This window comes from Ornithodoros turicata, chromosome 8 (assembly GCF_037126465.1).
Source record: "Ornithodoros turicata isolate Travis chromosome 8, ASM3712646v1, whole genome shotgun sequence".
Taxonomy (NCBI): Eukaryota; Metazoa; Arthropoda; class Arachnida; order Ixodida; family Argasidae; genus Ornithodoros; species Ornithodoros turicata.
The window spans coordinates 33,287,154-33,313,680 of record NC_088208.1 but is presented as its reverse complement, the minus strand read 5'-3'; the positions used below and the strand labels follow the sequence as shown (position 1 = coordinate 33,313,680).

The following is a 26,527-nucleotide window of genomic DNA, read 5'->3' as shown; positions in this document are numbered from 1 at the left end:
GCTAAACCCAAGGGGTGATGACTTGAGCTGTGACATTGCTTTAAAGTTGCAAATTACCTTTGACCTCAAAAACGAATATTCCAAACAGCGCAGACTAAAAAACTCCGAAGGTCAATAGGCATGGCAGTAACATTTTTACTCGCGTATTTTAAGTTTGTCTCGTACAGGATTATTATTTCTGGTTGTCCTTGTATCCAAAATCATTGAAACAAAATATATGTATTTGCACCACATAAAGTCTTCGATAAGAACGGAGAGAGGCAAGGTCCTGAACAATGCTTTGGAAGAGCTTGTTAGCATGAAAGAGTATTTTTCTCTCCATCATGTATCATGTGCTGTAGAATATACGCACATTTTGAATTCCTACTTATTTACCTTTGGATGTAAGTATAGCGTACATGAGTAGAACTTTTGATATGTCTGTCAAAACAGTAGGAAGAATGTCCATCTCTAGGCTTCCTATCTTTCTTCACATGCTTGGGTGATTGTGAGTCTGTCTTGAAGTGCTTCTAGTATAATGTGACTGTTAGCATGGTGAAAGCTCTGCATGGTGATGTACAGAGTATATTTTAAATAGGAGATTTTCTACTTAGTACGAAAAAGTATGAAACCTTGCTGTCTTCCGACAGGTCAATGCTACTTTATAGTACTTCCTTGCGTTCTGCATTACTCGTAGAGAAGTGTTCTCCTCCATTTGCTTGAACAGATCTCTTGTGGCATACTGTGTTGATGAGGATTAATACAACTTTCTTTTGCTGTTCACACAATTATTGTGTCAATATCACACATAATCACTGTGTGAATCACTGACAAACACAAACTGTATACTTCACTCATTATAAACCCACCACCATCATCATGGACAGTCCACTGAATCAGCAGCAGAAAAATATTTCGGGAGGGGTGCTATGGGCTGAAGCGCTGCACAGGCTTACCCGAAAGTTCGGGCCGGGTAAAGCCTTCTTTTTTGCGGGCCTGGGCTTGGCTCGGGTTTGACCCTTATGAGTCCGGATCGGGTACGGGCCTACTTCGGGCTCGAGCCCGCGTTACCTCACTCTAACCTGTGTTGACCTCACGGTCAACTTTTAAACAGCCCGCTACACTGGGGCGGGGCTTATCGGGCTTAGACCAGGCTTGGGGTGGGGCCAGGCCTGGGCCCAAGAATGCGGGCTCTACTACGGGTACTTTACATGGGGGAGAGGATTTCCCCTCGCTTTCCCTCTCCCAAATGCACCACCAAAGGTACAATTTCTGGGTGGGTTTGCACAACATTACTTCCGGCTACTACTGTCGGCAGTGACTGGAACCAACTGTTACTGAATTCATGTGGCGAAGCCACATACCGAAACACAAATAAAATGATTTATTGAGAGGAACGTAAAACAAATGAGACTTAGTGGTGTTGCGCAAGCTGCTGAAGTAACTGGCGTCGTCGCTTCTCGAGCTCCTCCTCGCTGACGTCACTCTCAGACTCCCACTGCTGCTGAAAGGAGGACGGTTCTACGTCGGTCAATTGGACACTTTTCTTACTGTTACGTGTTGGATGCTGTCCCGGCCAATCAATGCACACTACAGAAGGAACCTTCACGAGTTTTTCCTACACCATGGGGGATGCCATGCTTCTGCCACACAGGGTACAATTGATAATCGCTCCAAAATTACGTTGAATTTCCTCCCTGGAATAATGTGAAGCAATAATCCAGCAATAATGGACAAAGGGCCTAGCAATAATGCTGCAATTTCTTTAGAGGAGGCAGACAGAAAGAAAAACCTTTTTTGTTTGCTTCGTTGTCTTTCATGGCTAATCATTTGGAGGTTTACAACTCTTAGTACTTTAGTACTTTAGCAATACTTTTGAAAAACACAAAATAATCATTAATCTTTTCAATGAAGACTGACATGTTTCTTCCGAGTTTGTTATCTGGCCTTTATGCTGTGTTTGTGCCTTAGAGTAGATCCCGTTTGCAAATATTGCTTACCCGTATTTGCATTCATGTGCGTAGATATAAAGGAGTATCTGGTATTGATGTGTGTATCAAGTCTATCATGTGAATGATTTTTCTCAGGGACACACAATGTTGCTGCAATCGGCATGGCATGGCATGAGGACAGCATCTGCAGCTTTTATTAGATAAAAGAGTGGGTGCAGTGCAACTTGTATTATACACTGATAACTTTCCAAAATGTTTAGCACATCACACTTGAAGACCACTGGAAGTCACGTGACAATGCTCTCTGTGTCTGCCTTTTTTCCCAAGGAATGATTGCACCCTTTAAAATGTGAACTGTAAAAATGTCGAGAAGGAAAGCAAAAATTGAGCATAAGTACATTTATAAATGCACATGTATTCATTCATTTGTACATGTACAAATACATGAGTACATGCAAGTTTGCCACAATTAGACACTCTTTTTTTTTTGTCTTGATATTTCTGTCAACAATTTCTTGACATACGTATTCCTTTTACTGAGATCCATCAAACAATCAAAGAATTGTACGTAACTTACAAATAAGGATAAAAAGGACAGATCCGTAAAATGCGGCCTTGTTTGAAAGACAGGTGAGAGCCTATTTTAAAGTAAATATCACTGGTACTGCGTTATGCTGCATAACAGTTACGAGTGTTGAGCATGTACTACATTAAACTGCAATCGTTCAGATGTTGACTTTCCGGATTTTCACCCTCCTCGCTCCAAACGCCCTCTCCCAAAAACCTCTCCCTCTTCACTAGTTTCTTGCATTGCCAACACCTCCTCTCCCTCCTTCGCTATGTGGACATTAGAGGCAAATATTCGAAATTTCAAATACCAATCGAATATTCAAACATTCGATTCGTATTCAACATTTGATATTTGAAGTTTTCGAATGTTCGAATTGTTCAAATATCACAGCAGCTTACCAGTACAAAGCTGATGCCAGGCTGTGCGCTGGAATTTGTATGTTGCGGTCTTGGCGATGAACATGAACAGCAGAACGGCTGCAAAGCGACGCGCGGAGCTTCCGCGGTAGACTCATCTGCGAATGTGCCGCTACACGTTCGGTAAACGAAACCAGTACAGCATTGTGTGCAGCCGCCATCACAGTTCACTCCGGCAAACACAAAACTGCGGTACGCTTCATGCATCGTCAACAGAGCCGCGGCTGAGGATTCCCAAAGAGCTCTGATCATTCGTGTGAGGCCAACAGCTCGGTGAAATTCCGGTTCAATATCGAAAATTTTATTGCTGTTGAGCTGAACACCGCTGTTCACCGTGCCACTGCGTGCACAGTCAAAACCTGCATTACAAACACGTTTTTTTTTCTTTTCGGTTTCTGCTTGTGGTAGTCAGCGATATATAACAGAGTCGTGGTTTCATGCGACGACGGCGACAATCCATGAGTGGGACGTTACGATATTTGGACTTATAGTTTGTTGAACTCCGGCGCCGTGTGACGTGGCGCCGGAGGGTGCTGACAGAGCCGGACGGGCCGTCCTCCCCCAGCTCTGTAACAGCCGTTCCATTATCGGAAACAGTAACGAAAACGAAATTAAAAGCTGGTATCAGAAACTGATACCAGAAACGAAAATACAGCAGTAACGAAAATGGAAATGGTATCGAAAATACGTCCGTTATCCTACCCTGGTTGGCACCGCCTCCCACCCCCAAGACAAAATCCTGTCGATGCCCATGACGCTGTCGATCTCAAGCTCCTAATCAAACCTACGGCCATCCCATGATGGGAAGCGCCTGATGGACAACAAATACTTACGTCTGCCAAATTCACCTACCCTTAAAACAAAGTCATCCTCATGTTACAACACAAGAGAGATGCAAGAGGATGCGGGGAGGCCCTGAGACATCAATTGCGTCTCACCTTGTAGTCCTCCTTGTGGTCCACTTCCCCTTCCTCTCTCGTGGTGCTCTGGCTGCGGCTCTTCCTCGGCGGCGTCTTGCTTCGGCTCCGGCTTGGACTCCGGCTCACGGACCTCCGTCTCTCCTTATCCTTCTTCTTCTTCCTGTCCCTCCTTTCTCTGTCGGACTCTGGTTCGGACTCGGAGGATTCCTGCTCGTACGCGCAAGAACAATTGCTCTAACTCTGCCTCTTTATTTGTACGCGTTCCTAAGTGGAAGAGCACGTACGCTGCTAATGCTTTTCGTTGCCTGCTTCTTCTTTTTCTTTTTCTCCTTCTTTGATTTTCTTCCATAGTCTGTATAAGAGAAAAGAAAGTCCCATGTTCCACTCTACCGAAATCCTGGGTATACCCACGCTCATGCCTGGACCAAACTTGTGTATCACACACTAGAGCACTGCACGGGCTCGGGCTTACTCGAAAACCCGAGCTGGGCCAGGTAGAGCATCCTTTTTTGCGGGCCTGGGCTGGACTTGGGTTTGACCATTATGGGCCCGGGCCGGGCTCATACATTGCAGGGCCTAGGTCGGACTCGAGGCAGTGTTACCCTTCTCTTAGTTAGCCACAGTCAAATTTTACGGCCTGATACAGTGGGCCAGGCTGGACTGGCCCGGGTAGCCTATAAATTTATCTGGCTCGGGCCGAGAAACTTGGAATCCTTCGGGCTTGGGCCGGGCCTGGCACTAGGTATGCAGTCAACGGGCCGGGCCCGGGTGGGTAAATCAAAGGAAGGCTGGGCTCGGGCCGGGCCTGGGTCTAAAAATATGGCCAGTGCAGTCATCTACTACACACCCTCACCCAAACTCGGTTTCCCCTCTGGGGCCTGATGCTAAACTGAATATACAGTCGCCGACCGATTTTTCGGACATGCTCGATTATTCGGACTCATTCGCGGAACGGCCGCGGGTTCCATTGAGATGATGTATAAGAACGTCCAAAATTTCGGACGTCGTGCAGCTCCGTCGCTCGATATTTCGGACTCTGTTTGTCCAACCGGCGAATTTCTCTCATGGGGTGACGGAAAACATTGGTATCATCTGAAATTCGTATAAAAAGAAATCAACCAACTAGAATATTGAAGAAAAAAAAAAGGCAGTGATGATTGTTGATTTTCCATTCTTCTGAGTAGAAGTAGTCTGTCGTAGCGCTTTTGCGTCTTCGTTTTTGGCCAACGGCCCAGCACGTGCTGTCCGCCCGCGAGTCGCGCGATAACGCTGTAAAGCAAGCTTCACCTAAAGCACGCATGCGTTAGGTGAAGCCGACTTGCGGACTTGATGACGGCGGTGCCTCTGTCAGTGTACTTACAGTGATGAAATGTCGCTTCGGGAAATAGAAGCTGATGTTATCAGGTAGAGCTGGAAGCGCGTTAGGAAAGCATCAACAAATTTTTCAAGCCTACTAGGGCTTAGTAAAGTTTATTTTGAAGCAAAATTCGTTTTTTCGGACTGCTCGATTATTCGGACTCTTGCGCGATCCCCACCGAGTCCGAAAAATCGGATGGCGACTGTACCATTCATAATCGTAACTATAAGTTGACACGCTCCAACCAGTGAACTGAGTAGTAAGTAGTAACTGAGTTTCAGTAAACTGAGATTTCAAGTAAACGAGACAATTGGTCATCGCGCGGGAGCTCATGACTAATCACAAGAATTTATCGCACCGTATGAAATAAAAAAAAGTTGAGCATCAAACCCCTGAACTCCTGGCCGGGACCAACCACCATTCCAAACACTTGATGTATTCAACACCAATTCTAGCCAAAACTGGATGATTACCGGGTTTTTATGAGGCCAGTACTTTACCGGTTTTAACCCTAAAACACAAGACTCTGGACAAACCCATGTTGAAAGATGCGTCCGACGTTGTCAGTAAGCTGAAACTGGATGGGCACGTACATTTATGCTTTTTAAATTCGGAATAAATTCTTGTAGAAGCATGAATTACTTTTTTTTTTTGCATGGCAAGGCCTTATCTCTCCCTTTTCCTGCTCTGCTCTACTCTTCTGCTGTGCTTGCTCGGAAAAATGGAGCACAGTGAAGAAAATGCATACTGCTTACCTGATGCGGACCCAGAGTCTTCAGACACGGATCGAGACCTCTTTTTCTTTCGGCTACTCTTGTGCCTTTGTACGCTGTCGTCTGATTCGCTGTCCTGTGTAAGGCAAGAATACAACACATAAGATAACTCTTCCTTTCTTCCCAATAAGACAGCTTTAACTGTTAACTTACCGATCTTGATCTTGAACGTTTCTTGCCTTTCTTGTTCTTTCTCGAGTGTTTCTTCGACCTGCTATGGTGGTGGCTGCAGGCCTCCTGTTAAAAAAAAAAAAAAGGAAAGAAAAGAAAAGAAGAACAGGGATGAAACCTTGTATTAATTCAGCCTACCTGACAGCTCAATGCATGCATTTCTTGAGGATGTGCAACACAATCTCTGCCATAAAGCATTTCAGCAGCTTCTTCAATACAACTCCATGTTGGAATTTCGGAGGGTTACTTTTGCTGCAGAGAGATACAAGTATGCAGATAGGGCTCTGTGTTTTCGGGTTTCATGTTTTTCCTTTTTAATCGGGGGTAAAAATCACCCGAAGTGATGATCATGCAAATCAGGGCGTAAAAACAGGCTTTACCAGGTTTTACCTTAAAACTCTAGGCCTGAAATATGCTGCACACTTCTACCAGACATCATAGCGAAAAAGGACTGGTAATTTATTTTTTTGGTGTGTGTGTTCCCATATTTGTTTTATGCTCCATACCTAACGTACTGTTGTTTGTAGTATACTGCATTACGCACTCTCCAACCATGGATTTAACTAAATTTATTTTATATACATGATTCCAATTGCAATTTTAAATATGCCCACTCTCAAGCCAATATAACAATACATATAATAACAACAAACAACAGACATATGCATAGATTCATGCCTGCTGCAGCTGCCCTTGCAAACGCCTACCTCTAGTGTGAGCTGGTACTCTTTGAAAATACTGATCCGCTCGGACTCCAGGCTGAGGTTCACAAATGCTGGTTCTTTCTCGAACTGCTTCCTCACCTGCACCAACAAGTAATTTATTATAACAGAGGTCAGCCCGAGAAGGTTACAGATAGCCGAGACTACGAAAAATATGTATGTACCTGATCCCAAGTGGAGTCTGTGTCAATGGAAGGCATGGCATTCTTGAGCATGTTTCGGAAGGCACTTTCTAGCCGTCGTTGCTGCACAGGTACAATAGAAATATAAATACAGGTTGCAAGCCACCACAAACATGGCCAAGGTGTCACACTCTACATGGATCTATGGTCACATGCCAGTTTGTGCCATCCATTTCTTGTGAACACTGACAAAGTTGTGCTATTCAAAAAAAAAAAAAGTTAAAAGCAACCTACAGAAATTGGCTTTGCTGGCAAAACTTCACGCTCCCACTGAACTCCACTCGTTACATTTAAAAATGGAAAATGTTCAAAGAACTTGAAGCAGACAACAGTAGGATCTCATGTATGCTGTGAGCAATACCCCCATTTGTTACTGGCGGCAAGACACAGGTCAGAGTATTGCGTGAATATGTATGTTTTACTAACGCATTTTGCGGAGGCTTATGCTCTAATCAAGAGTTCGATGATGCACGGGCTGGCAGCTGGCGATGGCCCCCTCGAAACTTACTTTTCTCGCTTCTTCTTTCAGTCGTTCCTTTTCCCTTGCCGATGCCTTTTCCAGAAGCTGAAATAATTTATTCGTTCACTGAGCACAAAAGCATTCCTTTCATGTGTAAATGCACGTTAGGAAGCAGAACTCACGCTATTGTACGTGAGTTTAACATTGCCGGCATCCAGTGTTGCCGACCTCTTATCTTCGCTGATGACGGTGACGAAGTCGTCGTACTGCGTGTTGACTTCGACAACGAAATTCTTTTCCTGCAAGCAGTATGGTAGTGTAAGGAAAGGAACCAACAAATTTTATTGCAAATACTTTCAAACCTTAAGGATTTCTTTGATAATTTTCTTTTCCCCGTGGAACCTGTCCTTGAGATCCTCCACAAAGAATTTGAACAGGTCCAACGGTGTTGAACCTGTAATGTTCTCCATAAGCATACCATTTACCCTGATAAAAAAAAAAAAGCTTAGGGCATCGTACCTGGTTGTCCCAACATGTTGGTGAACCGGGGATCAGCACGGATCGTGGAGTACAGTTCCACCCAAAGTGACATGGAGGTCAACTTCCCTCTTTCGTGGAGTTCATTCAACAGAAGCTGCATGCAAGAGAGGTGTATGTTTAGGGCCCCATGTTTTCGGGTTTCATGTTTTTGGAAAATCTGGGAGTAAAAACCGGGTTTTATTTCAGGAGCCGTAAAACAGGGTAAAAACGGGTGATACTAGCTGGAAAGTAGATCTTCAGGGAACAACTGCGCTGAGTGTCCAATGCTCAGTGCTCTCCAGTGCCTGAATTGGTGGTTGAATTGGCACTTTGCCAAATTCATTTTCGGATTTTACCTGAACTGATGATGATGCAAATCTTGGGGTAAAAACAGGTTTGACCCTAAAACACATGACCTTATGTATGCTTGACATCGTTACAAACAATTTTGGCCTGTGTTAACAATGTCACCCCTTAGAAGGCCAGTGGCCGAAGTCCCCCTGCAACTGCAAGAGATAAGATAATGTGTTCAGCACTTACAATGAATGCCTCCCTGTTCTTCCTCTGCTGTCTCTTCTGCCGCCTCCGAGCTCTCTCCTTCTCTTCTTCTTCCTCCTGTTCCAGCTGGCGAATGTGATCTTCAAAAATGATCAGTGCATGTTCCTTGTCCATATCTACCGCGAAAAGACAAACCATGTACGTTCTACATCCAAATGGCCACAAGAGCACACTATTCGTTTCATACTACATTGTGCATCGACATCTTACTCAGCAGCTCAGCATCTTCAGCAAATGTCTTGTTATCCAACAACTGCTGTTGCGCTTCCTGCCACGTTGTGTTGTACTGAATGCTTGTCATTGAGTCCAAAATGTCACTCAGAACTTGCTTGTTCCTTTTGCACAAAACTTTAGATTCCTCCTACATTATAAGAGCGATTTAACATTAATTTCTCGCAGGTACCATGGCAACAATGTATGCACATGCTCATAAAACGTCACCTTTTCCTTCTTGGAGAGGAAGAAGAGGACATCTTCGTATAGTTCCTTCCGCTCCCTTTCGGGCACCACCTTCCATATGTCCAAGTCTCGGAACATTTCCTCCGCTTTCCTGAAATTTCATATTGGACCGTTTGCAGACGACACCTCCTTGCACTTCGTTGAGCTCCTACCTGTATCTCGTGCTCGACGTCATTTTCTCGCTGGTCTGAAGGAAATGTTCCAAATCTTCTTTGGCCTTTTTGGCTTTCAACCGCTGCTCTTCCTTTTCCTCCTTTCCCTTTTGTACTTTGTACGAATTGAAAGCTTGTTTCTTTTCGTTCAGCTTCTTCAGGGTGCCATACCGGGGGTCGTTCACTATAAGCTTAAGGGCTTGTTCCCAGCTTGCATTGCTGGGTACGTCCTACGCAGTGCATAGTTCCTGATGACCCTACTGTTCTCACATATTTAAGAGGAAAGAAGGAATGAAGACTACGTGCCTTTTCTTTCAGAAGGTCCTTAAAGGCTTCAATAGCTTCTTTCTTGTCCTTGAACACCAATGGCCTTGATGGCGCATCTTTACTGTCCTCGTCGTCACTGACGGACCTGTGCCGACAATGACGTAATAAGGCTCTGACCTCAGAACGCACAGTAAACACACCTGTCATCCGCATCAACAGAGTCAGCCTGTGAGGGTGTGCCTACGGTTTCCCCAGGAGCAGGAAATGGAGTTGGGGCCGGAATGGAGCTAGGCAGCTGTATGTTTGCCACACTATTGGCATCCGCGGCAGGGGGTGTTTCTGTTGATCCTTCGGCCCTTCAGGTGGATGACGATTGCGTGAGCCACATTAAAATACATTATACTTCAAAATTTGTGCAGGAAAAGAACAGATGTTGCTTACTTGGAAGGCTCCTCATCCTTGTTTGCGACCATTGCTGCAAGTGAACACCATTTATTAGGGTAGGTAGCAGGTTGACAAAACCATGTTTGTGGTTCAAGGAACAACACATGCCTTTGAGGTCCTCCAATTCTTTAGGTATTGTCCACCTTGATTCTTTCGTGGCAACATTGTGGAAGTACGTCCTCCCGGTATCAGATTTGTACTCCTTCCAAGGACACTGAGATAAAAGCAACTGCAACGAAGGCATTCACGCAATATTAGTCCCAATATTAGCTCGTTAACCACCTTATAGTTATAGTTATATGCACCTCTGCTTGTGTCTTCAACTCATCAGGCTTTTCCCAACTTGACTGCTTAGTCACGTGATTGTAGAAGTACACTCTACCATCTGGGGCTTTGTGCTCTGTCCAGTTGCTTTTCTGTCAAAGGAGTCAACAGAATTAACCTATACCAGAATTGTTCACAAGTGTTAACACAGCTACACAGAAACTCGCACAAATAAGTGCCCCAGGACTGGTCCAAGGTGAAAAGATTTTCCACACCATGGTGGTTCCATGACATGCACCATGCATGGTCTGGCATATTCAATTTCAGAAAACTAAGCTTCGGGTTTAAACAAAAAGGATGCTCACAGCTGTGCACAAAGCTTGAGAAGACAGGTACTAATTTGATGTTTATAACTCTGAATTGCCATTACAGTGCACATAGTTTGGAAGCAGTGCCTTCCATATAGCAGGGAAGTGATGCTTTACTGAGTGGCTCATATCTTGTCGGGTTGGGTTGTGCGATCAAGCCCCCATGTGACAGAGGGGAAATAGATCTGTTCTAAATTTGAAATAAAAAAAAGCAAATACAAAGAGGCAACGAAAAATTGAAGGACGATTAATGTAATTAATGAGGCGGAAATGCGTTAGCGTTAGACATATTCTCTTGTGTGTGTTTTTTTTTTTTTTTTGCGTTTACAGCCGACCCACCACGAGGCTTCACACGTCCGACAGACAGACGGTCACGATTTTCCAACTTGGGGGTTCTAATGCCGACGCATTAAAAACGGAACTCACGAATATGGGCTGTTCATTATTTGGCAGTTTCATGACATGTCGCATGCTAATATCCAATAAACACAAAGCACCAGCTTATTTAGAAAGTTTCCCTGATTCAGCTTTGAATATAGTCACTGGCAGAGCAAAGACTGGGGATACGATGTTTGCTCTCTCAGCAGCAAGAGTAGCAGTACGTGAGCAGCGCACAACTTACGGTGGCAGCGGCTGAGCTCGGTGGGGTGGCGGTGGCGCTGCCTTCTGCTTCGGTACTTGCTGGTGGAACGACAGGGGACGAAGTGGCACTTTCGGAAGGTTTGCTGCCTCCAGTTGCTACGTTCGAAGCTGGGGAGCTGACGCCGGGGACAGGAGGGTTGGAGGCTGGCGCCGTTGGAGGCGCAGATATAACAGCGGGCATGGAAACCGCCACAGCCGGCGAGGGTGCGTCCGGTGTGGGAATAGAAGCAACGGATGGGACTACAGTGGAAAAAAATGATGTGCCCATCTTGTTTTCATTATGAATGTATGTGCAGGTTGGTAAGGATGGCTAAAATATGGAAGAGACTATTTGTAGTCAACTCACTTGCGGTCAATTACCTGACTAATTAATTGATACAGTCAATTTCGTTACGAGGCTGTCCGGACCTCTACTGCATAAATGTATGGTTTAACGAATAAGAGTGGAACAGACGTACGGATAGGGTTGCGAGCTTTCGTAGTGAAAAATACCGGCTGAGGGAGAGGAGGTGGAATAGAGGGAAAGGGCAACGGCTCGCTGGGAAAGGGAAGTTTCCGTTCCCGTTCCGGGAAGGGATCCGTTTTAACGGATCTAATCATTTCCACGGGTCACACGCTGTTAACTGTACACGACGTCCTGTCTATCACAATTAGTTTACCTGGAACTGTGCACGAGCAACAAAACTTTTTCCTCTACCTGGTGGGGGCATTTGTGGCATAGGCGGGGGCACCATGCCTGCATACATGGGATACCCCGCCGGTGGGTAATGAGGTGGCATGGGGATTCCTGGAGGCATCATCATGTGGGGCGGCCGAGATCCATCTCCTGGAGGACGCTGCATAAACCCAGGAGGCATAGGCGGCGGGGCCAGCTGGAACGCACAAGCACCAGGAAGAAGTTGACATGAGACAGAGATCAGTTATTCTCATTTACTTGTACACTCACGCCAAATGGCGGCGCAGGAGGCATCATAAGCGGCGGCGCCGGCATGGGAGGCATGTTTACGTTGGGGCTGTTAGCCTGGAAAAAAAAAAAGAAAAACCTACTTATTGCACATTGCGATGAAGTTTGTAAATTTGGTGGAAACACAAAAGCAGCCTTAGAACAGTTACTTTCCAACGTGTTCACCAGATGCTGCTGCCTCGTTCTTGTGTTGTATCATAGCTGCCTATATATAGGATGCTTATATAAGAGAAGTTCGGAAAGCAGGTACCAGCGTTGCCTAATTGGTAGGGCGCTTGACCGGCAGTCAAGAGGTGCGTGGTTCAAATGCCGCCGTTGCCTGGCTTTTCGACGACTGCCATATTTCAACCTAATGTTTGGGATGTAGTTCCGTACTTGGACCAGCGTTTTTTATTTATTTATTTTTTTTCAATACAAAAAGCAACACTGAAGCTTTAACGAAACAAAATAGACAAAGAAACAAACACTTTCACCTGAAAGAAGACAAAAATGGACTACGAATGCTATAAACTTGTTCATGGTGAATAGCGACAAGAACGCTTGTGGATTCGTGAACGACGATGTTAGTACTGAGTTAGTACTGAGATTAAATTCGTCGTAGAAAGACGCTCAAATGAGCACACGAAGCAACAGGCTTCAATTTGTCCGGAAAGCGATGTGAAACATGCATGCTGAATTGTGTAGACATGACATTCCGCTCTCGGAATAGCGTGGGTCAGTGACAATTTCGCCAAGTGCCGGCCTAAGCTAATCACATGGGAGAACGCTGTCATACTGTGCAATACTCGACCCAACTGACTTTGCGCAACAACGTCTAGCTTCACCAGCAAGAAATAGCCTTTTCTGATTACTTTCATAAAATAATGAAATGTACAGACCATTGTAAGCAAATACGCAAACTGAAGTTTGCTCCTTTCGCTTGTGTTGTTGCGGTGTTGGTATATTGTCGATAGCGATAATGGCTCCCGCTCCCGATTCTAATGTTTTTCTACGGCACAAATAACTAAATCCACTGCGAACAATTCTAACACTTTACTTTACAGGGCTTATGAATACCTAAAAATGCTTAGAAACTGAAACAGTATTTCGTTATAAAAGACTACATTTGTGAAGCTTCTCTAGTCGTCCGCAAGGCGTCAAATGCGAAGTTGTTTATTGTTTATTTGCAGTGGTCGTGTTTCTGCGCTTGGATGTGAGTAGTCGAGAATTTATTGTGTGCAATGATGCATCGCAATCAACTGTACACCTTTCGAGATTTGCTGTATGCCAACGCAAGAGAACTAACACCAGTCTTGAGTTTTTGATGCTTTCCATAACACAGACCTCAATGTGTCATGCGAGCTCACGTCATTTGCACAACTTCCTCTAACATATCCTGGCTGAAATAAACGTTTTGTCCTATTTGAATCTTTGTGTGTTGTTAATTCTAATAGCACTTCCTTGGTTCGTTTCATAGCAGTGCATGCAGTGTCATGTAAGTGTTCTGAAGTGACGCTTCGTGTCAACTTGGAGTTCTGCAGGGCGTGTCGTGTAAGTAAGTTAACTTGTTTCCGACAACAACCGCACTTGTGCTTTATGTGTGCCTGTATTTTGAGTGTGGGGGGCGGGTGAAAGGACTTGGCTTTTGCACAGTTGCAAAGGTCAACGGTGTTCTCCTTCAAAAACTGCTGCTCCGGAGCGTCCGGAACCCCCTTCAAAAAGCGCCAAACTACGCAGTGCGCGTGCTTTACCAGAGCGCTTCGGTTTCTCTTGAGACTTGGTGATTTCTATATTTGTACAAAAGAAGGAGACGCAGCTATTTCAGAGCTGCATCGATATGAAGAGCTGAATCACTCTTGTTCTTTGTGTTTACATTACCACACGGAAGTCTGCTGCGTTCCGAAGGTTATAGTTTTGCGGCATGATTTGCCTCTCGTCGAGAGGGAAGCTGGTAGAGAAACACACAGCAATACAAAGGCAGCAGTTGTCGCAAAGTGCACAATGGAAATAACATGCAGTGTTCGACTTCCATTTGATGACTATGGCAGCCCCACTTTTCTGACTAACGAGGTGTTTTGTTGGGATCTATTTGGGCCGTCCCCCTACACGCGTGCCGCAATGTGCGGTCTGGAATAGCGTTTCAGAGGGGATATCTCGGGGCGGTCCCTAGGAAGGCTCAGGAGCGACACAACGCAAATATATTGGGCATGGAAGGTGGAACGTAGAATATCTCCGAAACTAAATTTAATGTGGGAGGATATGTATCCTGCCGATTGCCATATGGGAATGAATATAATGTGTGCGAAAACGAAGTAGCATGACGGTCCAGGTTTGTGTCCCGGCCCCATCACGTAGCCTTTTCCCACGAACTGCCTTAATTACCCTTAAAAAACTGACTTAAACTGACTGCGTTAAACTGACTGACAAATTTTGTTCGATTAAGATTTCCTTATTGCCCCAAAGGCCGCTGTAATCCCGCTTGGAAACGAGACCATATTTTTTTCCAGTGTTATTATTACGGTTGACGAGAGCTGTACATGAACGTGCGTGTTATGTTCGTGTATTGTGTGGCTTTACATTTTGTATTCACCTGCAAGGTTCATTTTTCGGCGAGCGAGAGCATGCTAATATTCCACAGCTCCTCCTGCTCCATAGGGTCCCGTGAATCCGTAGCGTGGACTGAGGCACAACACGCCGACAAGCATCCGGGCGAGCGCAGTCGATCAACTGACTTTATTATACCCAAACCTTATATTCATTTTTACATGCTCGGTTAACCTGAAAACACACACATACACTCAAGAATTTCTTCTGTTTCCTTGGTGGAACCACGGTCCCTTAATAGCTATTAAGGGACCGTGGTGGAACTATCATAGACACAACTGGAATGATTGAAAGGGTGCGTGTTTTCGGGTAAACTGGGCATAAAAACGGATGTTGTTTTGGGTGTAATCAAGTCCTTTAGTATATATATAGAAAGCAGGTCGTGCTGCGCCTCACTTCACCCTACGAGTTCGTGATGCTAATATTAGGGTGTAGATAAGTAGTGATTAGTGTAGTAAGTAGATTAGTAGATAAACACTACACTATTTTAAAGGAGCACTAAGGTGCAAGAATGGCTCCTTCATTCGTTGCGTCGTTCGAACCAACGAAATCGCGCTTTCCTTCTCTCCTTCTCAAGAGGAGCCACAGTGCGGTGCGGCCGCCCAAAATTGGTCTCCGCAAACGATTTCACGCGATGATTGGACACCCTCCCCGCGCTGCCGTGTCGCACCTCATACGAAGGAGGGGAGAGGGAGATACATTTAGACTTTAAAACAGAAATTTTCCTTCGTGATTAAAAATTGCCGTATTCGCTATTCTCCAAGCACCGAAGCTGCACCAGACGCTCAGAGTATACCGCTGCACTGAACACAGCTGTATATAGGATGCAACGAGCAAGCTGGTGCAGATTCGAGTATCTATACCTACTACACGCCTCTGTGCACTTGCACTTTCAGTACACTGTGCGGGCAGTTTGCTGTTAGGGCCCACCAACACTCTGCCCTAAGCACTTGTAAAGTTTTTGAGGACTTCGGTCCTCACTGTGAATCGAATCATATTATATTTCATATTTACTGTTTTATTTTTTACATTTACATTGTTACATTTTTACACATTCGTATATTATACTCATATCATTCCTTATTATTCCTCGTCCTGTCTACTTCTTTCTGCGTCCTCTGGTTCCCTCAAGCTCAAGGTATGCTACTGTCGACGTATATTATTCCATTTCACCACATTACAGTATCGCCCCTGGTATTGAAACTCCGCCACCCATTATAAAACTCGCCGCCACCCGACCATCATTCAGATAATGTTGTTGTGCTGGTAGGGCACAATCGAATTGCCTCTTTTGGTCTCCCGGGCGTGTGTTCCCTTTTTCGAAGCTTTTTGCCTTCCCTGGGGCTATTGGCAGCCGGACCATTACAGTTAGCTCCACGCTCGAACAGTTTTCGTCAATGCTCGACAAATCAAATAAGGTATAGTCTGGCCATACATCACAGCCACACAATGGATTCGTGTCGCAATAATATATATATATATATATATATATATATATATATATATATATGGGGCAACACAAGCCCGACATCGAGTCGCATCGCATACAATCGCATCACGTCCTGGTTGTTGAAATAGTGAGCATAAGGGATACATCAGACACGACATTGTGTATTTCTCCTTTCACGCTGTACAGCGGGGTATAGCTTGCGCCAGGCGTATCAAATTCATCCTCCAAATGCCCTCGAGGATGTTTGAATTCGTAATGCTTGTATTCGGGTACGGTTTTCGGGGATGGCTGGAAATCCGATGTTTCAGTCCATGTTTTAGTTCCTTTCCGATTTCCTCCCTGTGCAAGAATCTTTCGGTTATTATTTATTTATTTATTTCCAAGGCATTCCCAGACATCTTGGCACGTGTCCCAGACGCTTAGAAGCAGTTTCAGAATGGTTCTACATCGTGATGCGGGACGTGTGACGTGTAGTGTCGATGTGACTTCCGAGGGTCTTTCCTCGTGTTAATTCAGTGGGCTTCTACAACGGGACCTTAGACAACGAATAACATCGACGGAAGAAACGCACGTTATAACGCTTTCGTTACCATATTAAACGCAAAAAATAGATAAAACGCGAAAGAGAAAGATGAAAGTTATATAGCAACGCGCGGTTCGTTGTGATTGGTGGACTACTAATGACGACGTTATGTCGTTTAAGCTGTCGTTCCACCAGCTCCCGTGGCTCAGTGGTTAGCGTGCTGGCCATGTCACGTCGAGACTGGGAGGTACCCGGGTTCGAATCCCGGTGCCGGCTGTGCTGTCTGGGGTTTTTCCTGGGTTTTCCTCAGACGCTTTCAGACATATGTCGGCACAGTTCCCTTAGAAGTCGGCCCAGGGCGCACATTCCCCCAGGGCGTCAGTCGTGACGTTGCCCACCTACGTGAGGCCGACAACGGCAAGCCCCTTCACCACCACCACCATTAAGCTGTCGTTTTATGCCGGCTGTGCTGTCTGGGGTTTTCCCTGGGTTTTCCTCAGACGCTTTCAGGCATATGTCGGCACAGTTCCCTTTGAAGTCGGCCCAGGACGCTTTATTCCCCCAGGGCGTGAGTCGTGACGTTGCCCACATACGTGAGGCCGACAACGGCAAGCCCTATCACCACCACCACCACCGTTTAAGCGTTCGAATTCCGGTGCCGGCTGTGCTATCTTATCCTGGGTTTTCCCCGGACGCTGTCAGACATATGTCGGCACAGTTCCCTTAGAAGTCGGCCCAGGAGGCACGTTCCCCCGGAGCGTTAGTCGCGACGTTGCTCACCTCTGTGAGGTCGACAACGGCGAGCTCTCTCATTAGTAGCGCCACCACCATCACCGTTTCAGCGACCAGGCTATATTTTTCTAGGTGGCTCCGGCGTGTAGTTGTCATGCTACGCACACAACCGCGTCCCTTACGGTTCTGATTTAGCCGTGGGAGACAACACTAACACTGATAGAGTAGCGATTTTTAAGTATAGATTTCCTGTATTGCGAGAAGATACTCGCGTTTTTTTGAGAGTGAACCTGATGGGCACGCCAGGAAATATGACAGACACGCACAGCGTTCTGCTGGTTTATCCTAGCTTATCCAACCACGGCCCCTCGATCGTTCCTCTCTGCTCCGCAAGCGAAGCGGAGAGAGCGATCGAGGGGCCGTGATCCTACAGAGAAGAACGCCTTGCCATAAAGGGGACCTCAGGCGGGGACGTCAACTTCTGGCTGACGTTGTTGGGCGGCCGCTGGATGGGCAGCGTCTCCCTCTCCACGATTTCACGTCTTCCCTTCCACGATTTCACGCCCAAGGCGAGAAGGGTGTTTGCGACCGCGGGGTGACGATATTGGATCGCCGTTGTTGGACACACGCGAATGGATGTTTGCACTTACCTAACAGCGGCATCCAGTATACAACGGGACACAACTATAGCAGGAGCGCAAGTGGGCTTTATATACAGTGAATGGCATAGCGTCGCGCGTGGGTTTCCCGACTTATGCTGACAGTGACGATTCATAGATACAATAGAAAATTTGACCGTCTCACAGGACAAGGAGATTGAATTCAGTGCGTTTCGTGCTCGGAGGGCCAATGTATTGCGGTGCTGAACCTCGCAGTCCCATGTGGAAGACACCCAGCACGGGACATTTTGGAAAGTTTCCATTCCAGATAAGTGTAAGAGGAAGGTATCGATGTGAATCTGCATTGCGAGATTTACACAAAAGGAGGGTAAAAAAAAAAGGTGGGGGAATCTGCACCGCGAATACCGAAACCCATCGGGCTCTGATATCACTAGGTGTCTCCACCAATGAGGCAGCGCGGGAGACGTCATGTGCTTATGAGCACCAATTGGAATGGCCGTAGCTCTATGTCCTCTGACGTCAGAGCTTTACGCGTACGTGTACTGTCCGTGTCTGTCACTTGCTTCTTGGCGTCCCCATCACGTTCAGTTTTCTTTACCTTAACGTTACTTAACCTTACCCTTAACCTTACCCTTAACCTTACCCTTACTTTACTTACCTAACCTTACGTTGTAGTAGGGTGCTTCCGATCTGCCAAAGCTCCGTATTTGCTTCTGTGCTTAGTTTACATATCGTTTTACGGTCTTGTTGTAATAGGCTAATGCCCGTTGGTGACATGTTTTTCATTCTTTTCCATTGCATTTGGAGTAGCCTGCCTTATCCATGTAGGGAAAAGATTGCACCTCCACTCAAGGCCGTCTGGTTCTTGATGGGGCCATTTGGCTCCAATCTGCTTCAAGGACAGTTTATTGTTACTATTATTATTTATCTGGGTTGTATTGATACAAAAGCGGGATAAAATTGCACAAACGCAGGCCATAAAAACAAGTACGAAGGCAGCCTGCTCCTGCAGTGCATTCCCAGGCTTCTCCCTCAGGGCTATAGCTGGATTCTCCAACGAAATGTCCACAGATCACAGGACCCTTTTCATTTTAGTGTTCCCCTTCGCAATAGTACAGAAATTCCTACGTCAAGTCTTGGAGAACTTTTACTGCCCATGCTGAAATACTTCACTGTTGTCAGTGTGTGCCTCACGGTTTGCGTTCCTGGACCAAATCCCTGTTCCTTTCCTCAGGTTTCGTTTTTTTTTCTTCTTTCGTTATCCTATGCTTACCACGCACTGACTATGACCAGAGTCCTGCCGCATCTGCATCTGCTCAAGTCTCTACTAATAAAAGCTTCCCCAGCCCCGCGAGATTCATAATTTATTGCGATCGAAGGAGGGAAGTGGGCAAATGATTGACGCAAAGGACAGCATCTGCCACGAAATAGCAGACGCTAAACTAGTATCTCCTCCATCTTGTCTGTGCTGTCTTCTAAATCATTAAGTGCGCTATGAAACCCACAGTCTGGGAACTTTTCACATGTGCAGTACTAAGAACAACGCGTGTCGAAGACGAGCGAAGATGAATAATAGCTCATTGCACCTGCACACCTGTTTTATTTCTGAGAAAATAAGAAAAGAAAGAAAGACAAAGGACGTTGCCTTCACTAGCCAAAATTTCGAGTTCAATTCCGAAAATAAAACTTCGCGGGGAAAAAAAAAGAAGAATAAAAAGGAAAAAAAGGTAATTAAAACCGACGCAAGTCGTGGCAAAAGTTCCCAGAAGATAGATACCGTTGACGGCATCGTTTTCCGACTAGTAATTTTTTTTTTACAGCGATTAATAACAAGTTAGGTGAAACACCTTGTATATATACTATACCGTGTTAGCGCCGCGAAGCAACTGTGGCTATGAGCCGCGGAAAGATAGAATAGAATGAGGATAGCAGGAAGGAATGGGGACATTCATATACAGGATGCACCATGACGTGAACGTAAATTGTGCACGGTGACATGGCCTCGCAAGACATGCCTTCAGCCAGGTCACTCAAGACAATGCTGTATGAAAACTGTTCTGAATAAAAATCAGCAATCGCCTTTAACGCGAAAGTAACGTCTTGATAACACCGAAAGCTCACACAGTGAACCCGCATCAAGAGACAAAAGTGGTCCCGCTTCATCCTAATTCTAGAAGCTATACGAACCAACTTGTGCACAAGTACGGAGAAGTGTTTGGGCTTGCATGGCAGCGTTGCGCCCGCTCTACTGCTCGAAATAGCAGAATTTGGCGTCTCCCGTCTTTTCCAGAAATTGCTTGTCTTTTTCAGGTGCCACGCCGAGGCGGAAACACCGATAACATTCGCTAGTTCCTCGAGTTCCATAAATAGGACTTGCTTCATTGGGCGCACGCGCGGAATTTCTATGCGTATCCCCATTTTCCGAAGTATTCGTACTACAGGATTCAAGTGGCGCGGCTCGCAAACCTGGATGTTCCATAAAGCATGAGAGCACCGTCACTTATTTGTGGATCGAGCCTGATTCCCACCCCTGCACCGACGCGCAGCATGTGTCTTCGGAGTCGAGCGGACTTAACTGCATACTTACCTCTGTGAAGTGGGATAGGGTCCTGTGGCCACCACGGGGAAACATCCCATGTCATCGTTACTTCTCCGTCATCTATTGTTGTTATTGCTGCATATACTTACAACTGCATACTGCATAACTCAACAGCATACTTCGCCCGTGTCTCATGGAACCGACAGATACACGAGAGATATACCGGGTATTTCACGAAGGTCCCTCGACTGAATAGTGAGTTTTAGTGTTCGATAGTAGAGACAGGGCGCTGTATCGGGTTCACCTCCTTGAGTTTTAGTGTATCGTACGCTATCGCCTTTGCGTGCGTAAGGAATAGCCTTGGTGGCTATGCGCATGCGCAATACATAAAGAGAGCTTCGCGCACTGCGCGCAGCACCACTATACGCTATCCCTTACGTACGCAAAGGCGATAGCGTATACGATACACTAAAGCTCTCTAATAATTCGTAAACAGGTGGCGCTATGGAAAAGCTTTCTTTTGACTGAGCATCCCTCAGAGCATCCCTGAGTGAGCAGCGACCAAGAACTGAGCAGTGATCGGTTCATTCGCATACGCTCACTAATCGAAATGAAACTTTTAACTTGTAAATTTTACTTCGGACGCTTTCGGAACCTCTGCTTTACTGATCGGAACCTTCAGCGAACCCAGAAAAAAAAGAAAAAAAAAGGAAAGAAAAGTGGGAGCAGTAAAGCGAGCCTGCTAGAACGACAGAGAACCACTTTTTAATAAACTCAGGACAAAGTTTCTGTTTACTTCACCCTCCTATTACTTTTTTCTTTTTTGCTGAAAGTGTGCTTCCGCCAGCATCGCACTGTTTGGCGAACCCCCATTTACGTCGTTGAGATCATTATATGCGCGTTGTTCAAACATATCTTCGCAAACATTTTTAATGGCCCGACTGGCGACCGAGCTTCCTCGGGAACATTTTATAGTTGGGGACAAAAGAAAAGTGCAGTAGAAATAAAAGAAGGAAAACATTCATCGTTTCATAGTCGAAGCTTCTTGACAGTTCAAGGAGCGCAGGAATTGTGGGAATTTGTCTTGACGGAGCCAGACGAGCTCTGTGAATGCGAAAGAACTGATGACTTTCATCTTGATTCAGTGACTTTCATCTTCCACCTGTGAATGCGTCCGCACAAAGATGAAATGTGCACGTGACCTCCGAGCTGCACAAGATTGAAATTGTAAAAATTCAGGAAAGAGAGAGAGAGAGAGAGTGTCATTTACTTGTTCCTTTAATGGTCCCCCCCCCCCCCCCCGATTATATATATATATTATAAAGAGGGGTGAAAAGCCATGAAAGAAATAAGTAAATGACGCAAGACGTGTTTGAAATTCAAACTTACAGATTAAGATGGCTTCTATGGCTGCACGTAGAGAAACAGATACTCATGGAATGATGCGACAGCACCAGAGGACACGTGTTTCGCCGTGTTTGCGGCTCGTCAGCCCTGGGTAGCTGCGCATCGTTCGGGATTGGCAAACCAGGGGTCACTCAGCGAGCGATATACACCTGGGAGGGTGACTGAGCACTCCTCAATGCCACAGTGCAAGCCAGTGAATTATAAAGAGGGGGAAAAAGCCATGAAAGAAATAAGTAAAGTACTTATTTCTTCCAAATTTCCAAATCCAAATCCAAATTTCCATTCTAATCTGCGTTCTTCTCTCTATTTTCATCGTGCAGAGGTCGCATATCGTGCACAAGTGATAACATGGACGAGGAACAGAACGCCAAGAAAGAGGTGAGGGTCTTTGGCCGCCCTGCACTCTCGGCCAAAGTAGCCATGTTCCAACGGAAGGCAGAAGAGCACAAGCAACAGCAGATGGACAACCCTTTCTCGGAATGGGAAGGGGCCTCACACAGGGCAGCTTTGAGCAAGGACGATCCGAGGTATAGAAGCATATATCCATACTTTCTTTCGTGGTGCAGATCTGTGTTGATTGCTGGCCTTTTTGGGGAGCGCTACTGGTGGTCATTGGTGGCCTTGGCAAATGTGCGTTGAAGTGGTTTCAAAATGTGTCTCTGTTTCCGAGCCAAACTATAGACTTTGGCGTTGAACCAGAAGAAACTGGTTAAACGGTTAGGAGCATCAAATTTATTAACGACAAGCTTTCGTGCATCAGTGTGCGCCTCTTCAGGTTGCCCACTCCCTTCTCTCGGATGTAGACCCCACGCTTTCTCTCGAAATTCCTCCGCGACTACCGCGCCCCTTTACTGCACTCTTCCACCGCATGAGGCTCAACGTTGCATTTACACCTGCCTTTAAACACCGTCTCGGCTCCACCTTGTCTTCCCTCTGCCTCTTGTGGAGTGCACGGCGACCTCCGCCACGTCATCCTGGCTTGTGGGCAATATCACCACGAGCGTGCACTGATGGAAGTTTCTATGCAACGTATAGACCTCTACCCGAGAAACGTCATCATGACGTTGGTAGACAGGCTGAAACCGAAACAAATCGGAAGGGGAGGGCTGGGTTCCACGAATGGGCACTTGTTCGCTGCCTCCTATTGAAAGCAAAGTAGGACCGAAGGTCGCGTCCCTTTCAGGGACCATCGTAGTCCCCTCAAGACCGTGGCTTTCGGGCGCGACCTTGTTCGCCCCTACTTCGAGCGTAGTTCAACTCTACCAAATTGGTGGCGCGGTCGAACACTATGACGTCATCTGTTAACAAACAGGGAGAGGTCTATTGACAAACGGCCGTTCAACCTCGCGAAGATTGAACCGTGGTCGAACGCTGCCCACCAGATGCAAGGCCTTTGTCTTCTTGCGGAGTACTTGCGCTCCACCGGTCTGGTGACGCCGGATCTCTGAAAGTGCTCCCCCCATCATCATCCCTTCATCCGTTCCCAGTGTGCAATAAGGCAGTGTACCGCCTCAGCGGCGGTGAGTCGCCCACCAAAGTCCACCATCATCCCATGTATGTGTGTGTGTGTGTGTTCAGGTTGAAGGACCGTAAGGACTTCTTCAGAACCTGAAGAAGTGCACACTGATGCACGAAAGATTGTTGTTAATAAATTTGATGCTCCTAACAGTTCAACCATTTTTTTGTTCACTCACTTTCGGAAACTTGACACTGTTCTATAATGCTTCTTGAAGTTGAAACGCAATGTTTGATAGACTTTTCTATACCGGCAGTCGAAATGCTATGGTCAACATCTATTTTTCGAGTCTCACACGGGTGTCACTTTTAGTAGCACACTGGAAGGAAACAAGGTGTAATTTTGGTCCTTTTGGGGGATAGGTGCATTGCAAACAGTCCATTTTTGGACTAAATGCGTGGAAGTTTCGCGACTATCTGCAGTACTGGAGAGCAAATTTCGCCACCAGAGGACTGAAACCAGGCGTGATTGCTGTTTAGCGTGCGATACGCTGTAATTGCTTCCCAAATTGTAATTCTTCTTATGCAGCGCTTATTTGAAGCTTAGGGACAGTTTGCATTGATGGGAAGTAAATTTCGGTGTCAGCGGGACCAAAAAGGGGACTAATTCCTATCAAAGGGACTAGAAGCTGCAAGTACTCCCCAATTTCCTCCTTTCTTTGTTAGAGTGAGTATTCCCATTTCCCACCACAATGCCCTTCCTTTATAGCGACGAGTTCGCCAAACGCAAACGACGCCCATAACTATCACTGTGCAGAATTAAGTTCGCAGCTTCGTCGACAGGATGCAGCCGGTCGTTCTTTGAGTCAAGTTCAGATCAGCTAGGATACGTGGTCTTCTCACTTTGTTTACCTGCGGAAGCCTTTGTTCTCATCACACGCTGAGGTATAGAAAAGGGAGGGAATGTGGAGAGGGCTTCCGAAAGGTAAACAATGGATGCGAAGAAAGCATTGTAAGAAAGCGTCGTGGCGCCACAGGCGACAGCTTCCTTTCAAAATGGGGCTACGTGGCAGCCGTATTCCAATGAATTACGAAACGCCCACTGAAAGTAATCTCTTTTCATTGGAAAATCGAGTCTTGACTCTTGATCAAGTTTCAGGAGTGCATTGTTTCGAAACGTTATGACGGGGGAACATATTCCTGTACACAAAGCGTATCAATGGAAAGAATGAAGAACTTACTGTGTTACTTACCTTCACGTCTCATCGTCTAGATACGGTCGACCCGAAGAAGGCAGCAAGACCGACAAACGCGGCAAACAGGCAGGCACTCTTATCAGCAGCGAGATTCGTGTCCTGTGCGAGAACATCACAGAGTTCGGACAACCGGTGCCCGACGGCACAACGGTCATCACTTTCGGTGAACTATTTCAGGTAAACGGGACTCCGTCCATCATACCGTCGTTATCAACTTTCGTGAAACCAAGTTTTTTTTCAGCTGTACACATCGATATCGAACAAGCTCGTGGGTATTCTGTTGCGAGCTCGCAAGCACGGCCTCGTGACTTTTCAAGGCGAGATGCTTTTCCAAAGGAGGGATGACGATGTCGTCATCACATTATTGAAGTCTCTGCGCGATCTTTACATGGAGATGGGCTACGAACCACACGAATTCCGCAACGCATGAGACACAACATATATCAACACTGGCTATACAGCTGTCCTGTTGATGACGAGCTTTAATCGAAACCAAAGAAGAAACTTTTAACGCGACAGTTCGAGCTGAAACTTCTGTTTTGTTCTCTGACTACGACTTCGAATAAACAAACTCGTGGAATATTTCGATCGCTTCCTCTTATACTTTTGTGTCGTTAAAAAGAGGTAAAGAATACCGCCACTGAAAGGACGTGTCATTCGTAACGCGATTCGGAAAGGTATTTTCCTGTTGCACTATTCATGAGGATTCCCGCTCGATATTGTAATCCCTTACACGTGCCTGTCCTTAAAAATAATTAAGCAGGAAGTTACAAACCTTATTCTGTCTCGCGAAGCTAACGTTATTTTAAATAAAATCCCGTACGCGACTCGGTTGTTCTTAGTTTAATAAACGTCGCAATCCTTCGTTCATGCGGGTGACTGTCACATTTGCTTTTGTTGTCGTTTTCGTAACTCCAAAACGCTACAAAGTCCATTGTGGGTTGGATTCGCATCGATGAAGGTTCATAAGTGCGAAGTTAATCAGTGAACGTTTTTGTTGAAAATATCGATTCAAATCGTGGCGGAACCCACCTTCCTTCCTTTCTGAATGGCCGTTTCAATATTTCGGATGTTAATTCCCGCGCTGATCCTCAACAGCTCTTTAATGTTTTCGTTCATTCAAGCGTACTTTTGTGTAAAACGCCATCATGCAACACGGTCGTGCCCTGCAGATTTTCCTGGATTTTCTGCGGGACACTGCACGAGAAAAAAAATGGCGAGAAAAAATGGCGGTGTTTGCGTGCGCTATGCCATTGAAAATGCATGGGGCGAGATTTTGCTTGATTTTTAATTTTCCTTCTACACTCTTAAAAAAAAGGGCGTACTTTAACTCATTTCCTTGCCACATATATAACACCTTCTTGGAGAGTACAATTACGCTCAAAAGGGTGTCTCATCACTCCCTCAAGGCAGTAGCATAACACCTTCTCCCTGCCGGGGAGTAATATAACTCTCCAGTAGGGAGAAAGGTGTTATGCTACTCCCTTGAGGGAGTGAGGAGACACCCTTTTGAGCGTAATTGTACTCTCCAAAAGGGAGTTATATATGTAGCAAAAAAAAAAGGAGTTAAAGTACACCCTTTTTTTAAGAGGGTACACAATCATAGCGGTTACAAAAAAATCCGACAAAACTTCAGACAAATGGCGATCTGTCTTCAGAGTTTGGGGTAGGCACCGTCTTCGATTTTTACGATGCGACTGAAACGTGTAACGTTCGCCAGACTAACTCTGTATACGTCACAGTCAACTTTGAGTACGCTCCGCTGCTGTAAAGCGCGCTTCTCCGCAATATGACCGTGCCAAAGCCCGAGCTGAATGCACGG

At 45.8% G+C, this 26,527-nt stretch overlaps 2 protein-coding genes across 4 annotated transcripts; one reads left to right on the top strand and one right to left on the bottom strand.

The window, feature by feature from the left end:
* Positions 1-1,346: 1,346 nt before the first annotated feature.
* LOC135367047 (pre-mRNA-processing factor 40 homolog B-like) lies at positions 1,347-13,115 on the bottom strand. Its single transcript, XM_064600131.1, has 25 exons — positions 13,019-13,115; positions 12,123-12,197; positions 11,874-12,048; positions 11,157-11,416; positions 10,208-10,318; positions 10,011-10,131; positions 9,900-9,933; positions 9,659-9,814; positions 9,498-9,603; positions 9,192-9,421; positions 9,022-9,130; positions 8,791-8,941; positions 8,563-8,696; positions 8,023-8,137; positions 7,866-7,957; positions 7,686-7,802; positions 7,552-7,608; positions 7,026-7,106; positions 6,847-6,942; positions 6,122-6,205; positions 5,951-6,044; positions 4,123-4,190; positions 3,857-4,045; positions 3,752-3,766; positions 1,347-1,480 (listed from the first exon to the last, which is right to left on the bottom strand). Exons 1-25 carry the CDS (start codon positions 13,019-13,021, stop codon positions 1,394-1,396), a joined length of 2,760 nt encoding a protein of 919 aa, XP_064456201.1. The 5' UTR covers positions 13,022-13,115; the 3' UTR covers positions 1,347-1,393.
* A 158-nt stretch (positions 13,116-13,273) lies between these two features.
* Positions 13,274-25,287, top strand: LOC135366161 (actin-binding Rho-activating protein-like). Of its 3 annotated transcripts, none has more exons than XM_064598819.1 (5): positions 13,274-13,332; positions 13,597-13,670; positions 22,315-22,521; positions 24,723-24,882; positions 24,947-25,287. In XM_064598819.1, the coding sequence occupies exons 3-5, from the start codon at positions 22,343-22,345 to the stop codon at positions 25,133-25,135; spliced, it is 528 nt and encodes a 175-aa protein (XP_064454889.1). In that variant the 5' UTR covers positions 13,274-13,332; positions 13,597-13,670; positions 22,315-22,342; the 3' UTR covers positions 25,136-25,287. The 3 variants fall into 3 exon arrangements, with proteins under 3 accessions (XP_064454889.1, XP_064454890.1, XP_064454891.1); XM_064598821.1 differs by having other exon boundaries at positions 13,315-13,332; positions 13,600-13,670; XM_064598820.1 differs by lacking the exon at positions 13,597-13,670 and having other exon boundaries at positions 13,282-13,332.
* Positions 25,288-26,527: the final 1,240 nt, after the last annotated feature.